This window comes from Mobula birostris, chromosome 24, assembly GCF_030028105.1.
Source record: "Mobula birostris isolate sMobBir1 chromosome 24, sMobBir1.hap1, whole genome shotgun sequence".
Taxonomy (NCBI): Eukaryota; Metazoa; Chordata; class Chondrichthyes; order Myliobatiformes; family Myliobatidae; genus Mobula; species Mobula birostris.
This window is the reverse complement of record NC_092393.1, coordinates 42,761,678-42,775,769: the sequence shown is the minus strand read 5'-3', so window position 1 is coordinate 42,775,769 and position 14,092 is coordinate 42,761,678. Positions and strand designations below refer to the sequence as shown.

The 14,092-nt window shown below is 40.2% G+C and overlaps 1 protein-coding gene across 4 annotated transcripts in view; it reads left to right on the top strand.

The window, feature by feature from the left end:
• The window catches only part of tbc1d16 (TBC1 domain family, member 16), a 126,197-nt gene that overhangs the window by 50,987 nt on the left and 61,118 nt on the right, over positions 1 to 14,092 (top strand). For 3 of the 4 annotated variants that reach the window (XM_072242706.1, XM_072242705.1, XM_072242704.1), the window contains exon 3: positions 13,289 to 13,928. In XM_072242706.1, coding sequence (XP_072098807.1) covers positions 13,289 to 13,928 — 640 coding nt within the window. The remainder of the gene's footprint in view (positions 1 to 13,288; positions 13,929 to 14,092) is intronic. The other variant, XM_072242707.1, reaches the window with a different exon arrangement.

The window sequence follows — 14,092 nt, the reverse complement described above, 5'->3', positions numbered from 1 at the left end:
TTCCCCCTCGTGTACCCCTTAAATAGTTTACCTTTCACCCTTAACCCATGACCTCTAGTTCTAGTCTCGCCCAACCTCGGAGAAAAAAGCCCACTTGCATTTACCTAACCTATACTCCTCGTATATGTAGTATACCTCTATCAAATCCCCCCTTCATTCTCCTACACTCCAGGCAAAAAAAAGTCCTAAACTATTCAACCTTTTTATATAACTCAGGTTCTCAAGTCCTGGCAATGTTGTTGTAAATGTTCTCCGCAATCTTTCAATCTTGTTGATATCTTTCCTGTAGGTAGGTGACGAGAACTGTAAACAATACTCCAAATTAAGCCTCAGCAACATTTTATATAATTTCTACGGTACTTCTCAGTGCCCTACTGCTCACTGTGTAAGTCCTACCCTCTTTTGTCCTTCCAAAATGTAACACCTCATTCTTGTCTGCATTAAATTCTATTTGCCATTTCATCCTGGCAGTCTACTACACCCCTAATCTTGGTGTCATCCGGAAGTTTGCTGGTCCAGTTTACCACATTATCATCCAGATCATTGATACAGATGTCAAACAGTGCTGATCCCTGCGGCATACCACTAGTCACAGGCCTCCAGTTAGAGAGGCAACCGTGTACTACCGCTCTCTGGCTTCTCCAGCAGAGCCAATGTCTAATTTAATTTACTACCCGATCCTGAATGCCAAGCAACTGAACCTTCTTGACCAACGTCCCATGAGGAATCTTGTCAAAGGCCTTGCTAAAGACCATGTAGACAACAATCACTGCCCTGCCTTCATCAACTTTCATGATAACATCAGCACAAAGCCATATTAACAATCCCTAAGCAGCCTCTTTCTATACAAATATTTATATAACTGATCCCTTAGAATACCTACAAAAGACTTACCCACTACTGGTGTCAGGCTTACTGCCCTATAATTTCCTGACTTATTTTTAGAGCTTTCTTAAACAACAGAACAACATTACCTCTACTCCAATTCTCTGACACCTCACCCATTGCTAAAGATGTTTTAAAAGTCTTTTCTCGGGCTCCTGCAGTCAGGCCTTGAGGATTTATTCACCCTAATTTGCCTCAAGACAGCAAACACCTTCTCGTCTATAATCTCTATATGGTTAATGATCTCAGTGCTGTTTTGCCTAACTTCTATAGATTCTGTCTGTCTCCTGAGTAAATACAGATGCAAAAAATCCATTTGTGTTCTCCCACATTTCTTTTGGCTCCATGCATAGATCACCGCTCTGATCTTCAAAAGGACCAAATTTTCCCCTTGCAGTCATTTTGCTCTTAATATATCTGTAGAAGCTCTTGAGATTCTCCTTCACCTTGTCTGCTAGAGCAATCTCATTACTTCCTTCAGCCCTCATTTCCTCCTTAAGTGTTCTCTTGCATTTCTTAGGAGAGCATAAGGCATAGAAGCAGAAATAGGCCATTCAGTGCATTGAATCTGCTCTGCCGTGCCATCATGGTTGATTTATTATCCCAATGAATCCCATTCCCCTGCCTCCTTCCTGTAACCTTTGACACCCTGACTATCCAAGAACCTATAAGCCTCTGCTTTAAGTACACTCAATGACTTGGCCTTCACAGTCATTTGTGGCAGTGAATTCCACAGATTCACTACACCATACCTTAAGGAATTCCTCCTCATCTATGTTCTAAATAGATGTCCCTCTATTCTGAAGCTGTCCCCTCTGGTCCTAGACTCTCCCACTATCCTCTCCACATCCAGTCTATCTGAACCCTTTAATATTCGCTGGCTTTCAATGAGGTCCTCCGTCATTCTTCTAAACTCTAGCGATCAAATGCTGCCCATATGTTAACCCTTTCATTCCCGAGTTCATTCTTGTGAACCTCCTCTGGACCCTCTCCAGTGCCAGCCCACTTTTTTTTAAATTGTTCGTTTGTTATGTGCCATGTCATATGATGACCATGATTGTTCACGGCAAATTTTTCTACAGAAGTGATTTGGCATTGCTGCCTTCTGGGCAGTGTCTTCACAAGGTAGTTGATCCCAGCCATTATCAATACTCTTCAGAGATTGTCTGCCTGGTGTCAGTGGGTCGCATAACCAGGACTTGTAATGTGCACCAGTTGCTCATACGACCATCCATCACTTGCTCCCATGGCTTTGTATTACCCTGATTGGGAGGGCTAAGCAGGTGGTACACCTTGCCCATGGGTGACCTGCAGGCTAGTGGAGGGAAGGAGCTCCCTACACCTCCTTTGGGAGAGACGTGCCTCTACCTCTCCGCCCCTTTTATTAAATAATGGGTCTAAAACTGCTTAAGATGCTCCGTGCAGTCTGACTAATGACTTATAAAGACTCAGCAGTACATCCTTGCTCTTATATTCTAGTCCTCTCAGAATGAATGCTAACATTGCATTTACCTTGGTTACCACAGATTCAAACTACAAGTTAAACTTTAAGGAATCTTGCACAAGGACTCCTCGTTCAGAAAATAGTCTGACTTTTTTTCCTTCTACCAAAATGCATGATCATACACTTTCCTGCGCTATATTCCATCTACATTTCTTTGCCCATTCTCCCAATCTGTCTCGGTCCTTCTGCAGACTCCCTGCTTTCCGAGCATTACCTGCCTCTCCATCTGTCTTCATATTGTCCGCAAACTTGACCACAAAGCCATTGTCCAAATTGTAGATATATAACATGAAAAGAAGTTCTCCCAACACCAACCCCTATGGAACATCACTAGTCACCAGCTGCCAACCAGAAAAGGCCCCCTTTATTCCCATTTTTTGCCTCCTGCCAGTCATCTAATCTTCCATACATGCTAGTACTTTTCCTGTAATGCCATAGACTGTTATCTTGTTAAGCAGCCTCATGTGCTTGTCAAGGGATTTCTGAAAATCGAAGTAAACAACATCCACTGACTCTTTGTCTATCCTGCTTGATAATTCCTCAAATAATTCTAACAGATTTGTCAGGGAAGATTTCCCTTTAAGGAACCCATGCTGACTGTGGCCTGTTTTATCATGTGCCTCCAAATACCCTGAAACCTCATCCTTAATAATGGACTCCAACATCTTCCCAACCACTGGCCTATAATTTCCTTTCTTCTGCCTCCCTCTTTTCTTAGAGAGTGGATTGCAATTTTCTAGTCCTCTGGAACCATTCCAGAATCTAGTTATTCTTGAAAGATCATAGCTAATGTCTCCACAATTTTGTCAGCTACCTCTTTCAGAACACTGGGGTGTAGTACATTTGGTCCAGGTGACTTATCTACCTTCAGACCTTTCAGATTCCCAAATACTTTCTTCTTAGTAACAGCAACAACACTCACTTCTGCCCCCTGACATTATCTAATTTTGTTCGTACTGCTAGTGCCTTCCACAGAGAAGACTGACACAAAATATTTATTAAGTTAGTCTGTCATTTCTTTGTCCCCCTTACTACTTCTCCAGTGTCATTTTCCAACCGTCCAATATCCACTCTGACCTCTCTTTTATTTTTTATATTTTTGAAAAAATCTTTTGACATCATATTTTATATTATTAGCTGGTATAACTTCATATTTCATGGTTTTTCTCATGGCCTTTTTAGTTGCCTCATGTTGGTTTGTAAGAGAGGGCATATAATACAGTAAAAATGAGTAGAAATCCTCGAACCTTCCACTCTTTTTTACTATATTACATGCCCTCTCTTTTATGCTGTTTTTGACTTCCCTTGTCAGCCACGGTTGCCTCATCTTCCCTTTAGAATACTACTTCATCTTTAGGATATATCTATTCTGTGCCTTCCATATTTCTCCCAGAAACTCTAGCTGTTGCTGTTCTGCTGTTACACCTGCTAGTGACCCCTTCTAATCAACTCTAGCCAGTTCCTCTCTGGTGTCTCTGTAATTCCCTTTACTCCACTGTAATACTGATACACCTGATCTTAGCATCTCCCTCACAAACTGCAGGATGAATTCTATCATACGATGATCAGTGTCTCCTAAGGGTTCCTTTACCTTAAGCTCCCTAATCAAATCTGATTTATTTCACAGCACTCAATCCAGAATTGCCATTCAGCTCAACCATAAGCTGTTCTAAAGAGCCATCTCGTATGCATTTTACCAATTCTCTCTCCTGAGATCCAGCACTAACCTGATTTTACCATTCTACCTGCATGTTGAAATCTTCATCACTATCATAGCAATGCCGTTTATCTCTTGTTGTAATTTGTATCCCACATCCCGGCTACTATTTGGAGGCCTGTATAAAACTCCTATCAGCGTCTATTTACTCTTACAATTTCTTGACTCTACTACAAGGATTCTACATCTTGAGATCTTATGTCACCTCTTTCTAAGGATTTGATTTCATTTTTTTTACCAGCAGAGCTACCCCACTCCCTCGCGTATCTGCTTGTCCTTTCCATATCCTTGGATGTTAAGCTCCCAACTATGATATTCTTTCAGCCACAACTCCGTGATGCTCACTCCATACCTGACTGACAATCTCTAGTTGCACTACAAGGTCATCTAACTTATTCCATATAATTTATGCATTGAAATATAACACCTACAGTCCTGTATTCATTAGCTTTTCACTTTTGCTCCAATATTACACTTCAACTCATCCCACTGATCAATTTTGCCCTATATTCTGCCTGTCTTTCCTCACTACACACTACATCTTCTTATACACCAACTGCCCATCCTTAGCCCTATCCTAGTTTCCATTCCCCTGCCAAATTAGTTTAAACCCTCCCCCACAACTGTAGCGAGCCTACCCATAAGGATAGTGGTTCCCCCTTGGGTTCAGGTGTAACTTGTCCTTTTTGTATACAGCATACCTTCTGAAGAAGAAACCCCAATAATCCATACATCTGAAACTCTGCCTCTACACAATTCCTCAGCCATGTATTGTACAGTGCCAATGTTCACCCCTGCAGTTTTTTTCATTGCCGCAGATCAGTGGTCAGATGCATGATCATTTCCTGGCTAGCTGACCAGGCTGTGCTTGCTCCCCTTGGAGATTGATTATTAAAAGTACTATCTGTACTATATTTTTCATTGTTAGGCTGTTAGTTTCTATGAAAAGTTTTGACTTTGATATATTCATGAAGCCGGATTTATCAGTATCTGTTTCCTTGTGTAAACTGTCCTTGAGCAGATTCCACAATGTTTATGAGCAGTAAACTTTACCTCAATCATTTTTCTTCTCTTTAACCATTTGGAGTCTGGGAGTGTAACACCAGAAGTGCAGAAGAGTGTTGAAGAACAGTTGCCAAATGTATAAATAGACATTTATGATACCAAATACCTACGACTGCAGTGAATTAAAAGAACAGTGAAGGTGATACCAGTATTAAACGTCATAGAAGGATGAGGTGATTCATCTGCATGATACCCCAGGTTAAAGGAATGATTAAGGAGGGAGGGAATCCCATTATGAGAAGAATCTGAGAGGGGAAACCTACCAGGTGTTTCATTGCAGTAGATTTGGAGGAGTATGTATCCAGATTTGCAAGGTGACGATGCTATGGTATTACAGTAAGAATTGAGGGGATTTAGTTAGTTCAAACAAATTTGGAAAGAACATTGCCAAAAGAATCTCAAGGACCTTTTGCTCAATTACATCATTTAGAGAAAGTTTTGTTTCTTTTTTTCTGCCTTTCAATTTTTAAGGATGGATATACTGTAACTTGTGTGCAGTGTTTCGTGAGCAATGATTGTGCCTTTAATCCTACCATCACTGAAAGGATTGTTTCAATTAGCCAACAGGATTTAGGGTTTGTAAAGTTGCAGAACAAGACTGTTTGAAAGAAAGCAACTGTAAGGGCTCTGACTGGCTTAACCAGCTGTTTCATGAATAAAAATCAATTTAAAATGCTGATTATTTCTAATACCTTGGGGAATGTATTAGAGCAATACTAAGACCAGTAGATCTCCCCAGCAGATGTGATAAGGCAATTGAGGGACAGCGCATATCTTATTTAAGTGCAGGTACAACACTGCACTCAACAAGTTGCAGTCCAACAATATGGAGTACTTTTAAAATTTAACATTCTTTGTTTCTGAATGACTTACTTGCTAATCAATCAAAAATAATGAAAAGTAATGAGCCTCTTCACAAAACAACTAATTTTAGGTTCTTTGCCACATTCAATGGTGAATGTAGATATGTTTAAGAATTACTAATGAGATAGGATTTTAATTTTTCTTTCTTGAAAATCCTTGATAAATTCAAATTCTGGAATAAGATATAAAAGTTTTGACAGATTGAGAAACAAAAACCAAGATGGATTTTAAGAGGATAAGTATCAATTTCAAATTGGCACTGCTCTCTTTGAGTAGGCTGACCATAACAGTGGGCTAGTTTCTGTATATTTCATCAGACTGTTGATGTTCTTTTTAAATAAGGTCATCAAAATTTTCTTGCTGACAAGTTAGTGATAAAAGATGATGAATTTACAAAACACTCTAACATGCCTTTCTTTTAGCCCAAAAGGGATTTACTGCAGTGTCATATAACTAATAACTGTCAGCTGCAATTCTTTTGGCAGCCATCTCACTTCTAGATCAAAAGTTAATCTGGAGGTTTTATGTACAAAACTATGAGCTGAATATTTCTGTGTAATACTGAAGAAGTGTTGCTATCAATGCAACACTTCTTTCAAAGATGGGACAAGCCTTTTCGGCTCTTGATTAAAGGACATAATTGAGTATGTGACACTCCGCAGATTACAGATGGTATACTTGTAGGCTCCCTGTGCTTACTGGCTGTTGCATGGTCATAAGGATCTTCTGTCTGGTGGGAACAAGATATGTCTGTATACCTTTAACTACCTCCACACTCTTCCCCCACCACCCTGTCGAGCTACAGCCAGGTTGGGTTGAGCTGAGCAGACTTACTCACTCACTGAGTCGGTAAGGCTGGTTGTTGGCTGTTCTTCCCGTGCCTGTCTTCTGTCTCATCTCAGCCGTTTCTGTAATCCTCTACCACACATTGGTTTTTATTCATTTCTGGCATGTGAGCAGTTTGGGTGATGGTCAGTTCTCAGGAACTGTGCCCTAGTCGCAACCGAGTGATTGAATTTTGAATAGCCGTGGAAATATCTTTGGTGTATTGGCTAAAATCTTTCCATCAATGAACTTAACCAAAACTAATTATCAGTATTTATCATTGGAGGAATCTCACTTTGTGCATACTAGCTCCTGTATTTCCAACATTAAAACAGTGACAATACATTAGAAATGTTTACTTTCACTTGCTAATCTAGTAAAAGTAATGAAAATCCTTTTGAAACATTTCATTCAAAAATAATTAAATTTGGATTTATTGTACTTGTTCTCTGGTCAGTGTGGACACCTTATGAGCTATTTAAGAGAGAGAAGTAATAGAAGACTCTATAAAGGCATGTTTTTTTCCATTATAATGGAACTCGGCATGGTAGCATTGGCAAAAGCTCAGTGTTTGCATGGGTCATTAAACTATATGGAGCAATCTTCTAGAATGCTGTTGTACACCAATGCATTGTTTATGTTATGAATAACTCCCTTCTTGGATATTGTTTTCATCTGTACTATTTCCCATACCTCCCCCACCTTTCCCATTTCTGAAGTGACTCCACTGGCACAAATTGATTTACATTTTGAAAACTTCTAGACAGCACTACAGAACTGTCTATACTGTTGCACTAACTGCCAGTACTGTATAAACTGTTATTTATAGATTTTTTTATTTTTTAGTTTGCATTCAGCCTGGATTTTTTCCTGCTTTTATTAGTGTTCGTCAAGATTGGTTGACTTGTCATTAAACTTCTCATCTTGTATAGTGTGTAGTCAAAGTAAATTTATTATCAAAGTATGTATATGTCACCTTTTACAACCCTGAGATTCATTTTCTTGTAGGCATTTACAGGAAAATAAAGATATAAAATTTATGGAACTCTTTGTAAACAAAGACTGACAAAAAAAATGCACAAACAAAGACAATTTGTGCAAATAAAGAACAAATAAATAATACAGAGAACATGAGTTGTAGAGTCCTTGACAGTAAGCCTGAAGATTGTGGAACCCTGGAACCCATTGGGGATGCACTACATCAATTAAACAACTAATTCATCCACTGATGTGATATATCCATCCACTGATTCATACAGCTCTACAGCTTTTCTGTTATTTGCAATCAACAAATTGCTTATTTTAGAGGAATGTTGCAGAGCTAATGCCACTTGTTAGCCAAATCTTAAAAGTGTATCTTTTAAAGAGGTAGATGATTTTGTTATTCCCTCTCAAACTGTAATCAACCATGGACTGTAGCTGTAATGAGTCTGCTTTGCTATCTGCCAGAAAATGGGTTTAACACTGAAATTGATCCCATCAGTTAAGGTTGTTAGCTGCTTGGCTAACTTCTGGAAACTCCACAAAATACTTGCTGGATGCCACAAACCGTGGAGCAGAGACTGTACAGTTGAAGCAAAGTATTGATTTTTCTGAAGTTCAGGTTGAAATTTATTGTCATCTGACTGGACATATAACAACCAAATGAAACAACATTCCTCCAGACCACGGTGTACCCACAAAACATATATCAAACACAGCACATAAACCAAGATATTACCACAAATAAGTTAACAAACTACAATTCAGGCTGTTGTTCTTGCACCATTTGACAAGCCTCTCTACTACTACTCTGGATGCCAAATCATCATTGTTGCTGATGAGCAAATGGTTGGTTTGCAGGTGCAGCAGGCTATCAAGAAGGCAAATGGAATGTTGACCTTCATTGCTAGAGTCATTGATTTTAAGAGCAGGGTGGTAATGCAACTGTACAGGGTACTGGTGTGGCCACACCTCAATAGGTTTCGATATGTACATTTAATGTCAGAGAAATGTATACAATATACATCCTGAAATTCTTTTTCTTTGCAAATATCCACGAAAACAGGAGTGCCCCAAAGAATGAATGACAGTTAAATGTTAGAACTCCAAAGCCCCCCGGTTCCTCCTCCCACGCATAAGCAATGACCCCCCCCCAACACCCAACCAGCAAAAAAACATCAGCACCCTCCACCAAGCACTCAAGCATGCAGCAAAACATCAATAAAGACACATACTTGCAGTACCCCAAAGACTACTCATTCACCCAGTATTCGACGTTACAGGCTCTCTCTCACCCTAATAAGAGAAAAAGAGATGTCTCCATTTCACAGCAAGAGGAGAGAAAAAAAAAACAACTCGCTGATTTATGGTGTTAAAAGTCTGTTGTGTCGCTTTTTCTGAGCTCTGTGCCCCAAAGAACTCAGGTCTCTGGGCACACAGCCAGCAGCCAGCTGGCTGCTTACGATCTTCTGTCTCCCACAATGCATCAGATGGCAGCACTGGCCTCGAGTCTGCCGGCCTCCAGAGTCATGAAAATCCAGCACCCCAAAGGCACGCTCGTCTTCCAGGCCGCATCCTTGGCATATCGAAAAGCAGCCAGTCGTAAGGCCCAGAGAGTGGATCCCATTTCCGCAAAGAAGCAAAGTCAGTGTGTAACTCCAGGTCAGGGTCTTCAAAAGAACCTTGAAAAGGAAAAAAAAAAGAGAAATCAAAGCTAGAAATAGAGCTGTTTCTGAAGATGCAAGCGAAGGAGCCGATTTTAGCTGCCACGTCCTCTGAAGCTCAGCTGGAGTACTGTGTGCAGTTCGGGTCTCCTTTCTTTGCTTTGGAGACGGTGCAGAGGAGGTTCACCAGGTGATGAGGGGGTTAGACTATGATGAGAGATTGAGTCGCCTAGGACTGTACTCGCCGGAATTCAGAAGAATGAGAGGCGATCTTATAGAAACATATAAAATTATGAAAGGGATAGATAAGATAGAGGCAAGAAAGTTGTTTCCACTGGTAGGTGAGACTAGAACTAGATGACATAGCCTGAAGGTTCAGGGGAGTAGATTTAGGACAGAGGTGAGGAGGAACTGCTTTTCCCAGAGTGTGCTGAACCTGTGGAATTCTCTGCCCAATGAAGCAGTGGAGGTTACCTCAGTAAATGCATTTAAGACCAAGTTTGGATAGATTTTTGCATGGTAGGGGAATTGAGGGTTATGGGGAAAAGGCAGGTAGGTGGAGATGAGTCCATGGCCAGATCAGCCATGATCTTACTGAATGGTGGAACGGGCTCAGCAGGCCAGATGGCGGACTCCTGCTCCTATTTTTTATGTTCTTATGAGGCCAACCACTGGAATATCATCAATGAACTTGCTGATGTGGTTTGAGGTGAATCTGGCAATGGAGTCATGAGTCAGTAGTGTGAACTGAGCACGTAGCCCTGGGAGGCACTGATGCTCATTGTGATGAAGCTTGAGATATGCCGGCCAGCTTTTATTGATTGGGGTCTTTCTGTTTAAAAAGTCCAAGATCCAGTTACAGAGAGGGGTGCTGAGTCCCATTGAGGACAGTTTAACACCATTACGCACCGAGCTGAATTTGATGAACAACATCCTTGTGTATGAGGCTTTATTTTCTAGGTGGGACAGGACAGAGTGGGGGCCAAGCCTATAGCATCATCCGTGGACCAGGACAGGAGAACAGTGTAAGACATAAATAAATTACTATACGTTAAATAAGAAATACGATCAAAACTGCAAAAGAGGAATAATGAGGTTGTGTTCATGGACCATTCAGAAATCATCAGATTTCTGAACAGTAACTCAAAGTTCAAAATAAAATTTATCATTAGAGTACATACATGTCAGCACATGCAACCCTGAGATGCTTTTTCCTGCAGGCATAATTAGCAAATCTATAAAACAGTAACTGTAAACAGGATCAACAACAAACTGTGCAAATACAAATATAAATAAATAGCAATAAATAATAAGAGCATGAAATAACAAGATAAAGAGTCCTTAAAGTGAGACTATTGGTCATGGGAACACCAGAAATAGAGTAAGTGTAGTTCAGAATCAGGTTTATTATCACCGGCAAGTGTTGTGAAATTTCTTAACTTAGCAGCAACAGTTCAATGCAATACATAATATAGAATGAATGAATAAATAAATAAATAACAGTATATGTATATTGAATAGATTAAAAATCGTGCAAAAACAAATAATATATATTTTAAAAGTGAGCTTGTGCTCATAGGCTCAATGTCAATTTAGTAATCGGATGGCAGAGGGGAAGAAGCTGTTCCTGAATCACTGAGTGTGTGGCTCCAGGCTTCTGTACCCTCCTACCTTATGGTAATAGTGAGAAAAGGGCACGTGCTGGAGGTCCTTAATAATGGACGCTGCCTTTCTGAGACACCGCTCCCTGAAGATGTCCTGGGTACTTAGTCGGCTCCATCTTGGGTACCAGCTTAGAAAACTTATGACCCTCTGCAGCTTCTTTTGGTCCTGTACAGTAGTTCCCCCATACCAGACAGTGATGCAGCCTGTCAGAATGGTACATCGATAGAAGTTTTTGAGTGTTTTTGTTGACATACCAAAACTCTTCAAACTCCTAATGACGTATAGTCACCGTCTTGACTTCTTTAGAGCTGCATCAATATGTTGGGACCAGGTTAGATCCTCAGAGATCTTGGCACCCAGAAATTTGAAACTGTTCACTGCCTCCACTTCTGATCCCTCTATGAGGATTGGTATGTGTTCCTTTGTCTTACCCTTCCTGAAGTCCACAATCAGCTCTTTCATTTTACTGATGTTGAGTGCCAGGTTGTTGCTACGGCACCACTCCACTAGTTGGCATATCTCATTCCTGTACGCCCTCTCGTCACCATCTGAAATTCTACCAACAATGGTTGTATCATCAGCAAATTTATAGATGGTATTTGAGCTATGCCTAGTCACACAGTCATGGGTATAGAGAGAGTAGAACAGTGGGCTAAGCACATACCCCTGAGGTGCACCAGTGTTGATCGTCAGCGAGGAGGAGTTATTATCACCAATCCATACAGATTGTGGTCGTCTGGTTAGGAAGTCGAGGATCCAATTGCAGAGGGAGGTACAGAGGCCCAGGTTCTGTAACTTCTCAATCAGGATTGTGGAAACAATGGTGTTAAATGCTGAACAGCATAGTCGATGAACAGCATCCTGTGTTTGTTTTGTCCATGTGGTCTAAGGCTGTGTGGAGAGCCATTGAGATTGTGTCTGCCGTTGACCTACTGTGGTGATAGGCAAATTGCAGTGGGTCCAGGTCCTTGCTGAGGCAGGAGTTCAGTCTAGTCATGACCAAGCTCTCAAAGCTTTTCATCACTGTAGATGTGAGTGCTACTGGGTGATAGTCATCCAGGCAGCTCACATTATTCGCCTTTTAACCCCTTTTGTTCAAGAGTCTGATGGTTGAGGGGTAGTAACTGTTCTTGAACCTGGTGGTGTGAGCCCTATTGCACTTGTACCTTCTACCTGATGGCAGAAGTGGGAAAAGAGCATGGCCTGGGTGGTGACAATTTTTGATGATGGATGCTGCTTTTCTACAGCAATGTTTCACATAGATATGCTCAATGGAAGAGAGGGCTTTACCTGTGATGTATTGGGCCGAATCCACTACCTTTTGTAAAAGTTATCAGTTAAAACCAAATAAAATCAATCATTGATTTAATAATGTTTTTTCAGGTTGGTATAGATTTTAGAATACTTCCATATTATTAAGGAGTTGCTAGAGAGAGTATAGTCAAGGTATACAGTGATGATTCCATCAGTTGGGATATTATGGTCATGAAAATGGTGGGCAAATTAACATGGTAGATCTGTGACAGGGATCAGGATCAGAATCGGGGACTATAAATATAAGATGGTCATTAATAAATCCAAATAGGATTTTGGGAATAGCTTCTCTACCTAGAAAATGATCATATAGGTAAGTGTACTGCAAGAAGGAACAGATGAGTTTAATAACTTAAATACATTTATGGAAAGCTAATTAAGTATGTGACAATTATAAGAACAAATGATTATGTGATTAGCTAAGATGAAAATTTGTTGTAAAAGGTTTTTTATGGAAAATAAACAGTGATGTGGCCCAATTCTGTGTTACAGAGTATGTATTTTTTAATATATCATGGGGAGAGAATTGGGAAGATTGTATCTTGTACAGAACAGAGTATTAAATGTTATATAAAAACATCTGTTTTTCTTTACTTCTGAGATATGGATATTAATTTTAAAGTTTGCATATGATTCATCTTCCTTTACTTGACAAGACAAATGTTATAGCTAAGTTAGGTTTGTTAATGCAGTACATATGGAAAGAATTTATTATAGATCAATAGCTTATGTCTTTGCATTTATAATTTCATTTAAAATATTTTATTTAGCTTCTCTTCTTCTTGTCCCCATCTTCATATCCAGGATACTTATGCATACACTTGGAAAAAGATGAATTACTGGGAACTACTCTTATTGTCACCTGGATCCCAAACACTCGTATCCAACGACAAGATGAGGAGGCTTTAAGGTATATCACTCCTGAGAGTTCTCCAGTACGAAAAGTACATCGTAGGAGATGCCGGCATGCACGTTCCACTGTTGTGCACCAACCTCAAAACAATATAACACAAAAACAAGCTTCGACTTCGCCAGAGGATGATGAGATTATAACTGTGTCACAGAACATAACTAACTCCATGTACATTGGTTCACCAGAGACACAGCAGAATGAATCACAGCATTCCCTCAGTTTGCACAGCACTCATGGACCATTGCTGCAAGTTCACAATGATTCGGAAAATACTTCAGAAATTGCTTCATCATTAACTTGCCGTGATGACCGAAAAGATCTGGAGGTTCCAGCACAATATCAGGATGAGGCTAATAATAAGTGGGAACAAGAACAGCATGAGGCAACGTATGATCTTACTGCCGATGATGTCAGCAGGGACAGCGTGATTGGGTCGGACTCTGACTCTTTCTCCTCTCCATTATGCCTCTCTCCAATTGCTGACCCATTGGCAGAGAGTAACAGATCTGTGTTTCTTGATGCAGAAAGCAGGTACTGTCACCAGGAATATCAAGTAACATTATTATAACAGCTTTAAATATCTTACTGAAGATTTTGTCTCAAGAAATAATGTCAAAGACATATTTCTTGATTCCAAAACAACTGAACTTACTTTTGGTCTATCTACTAGATGACACATGATTGAAGCAGGGCAC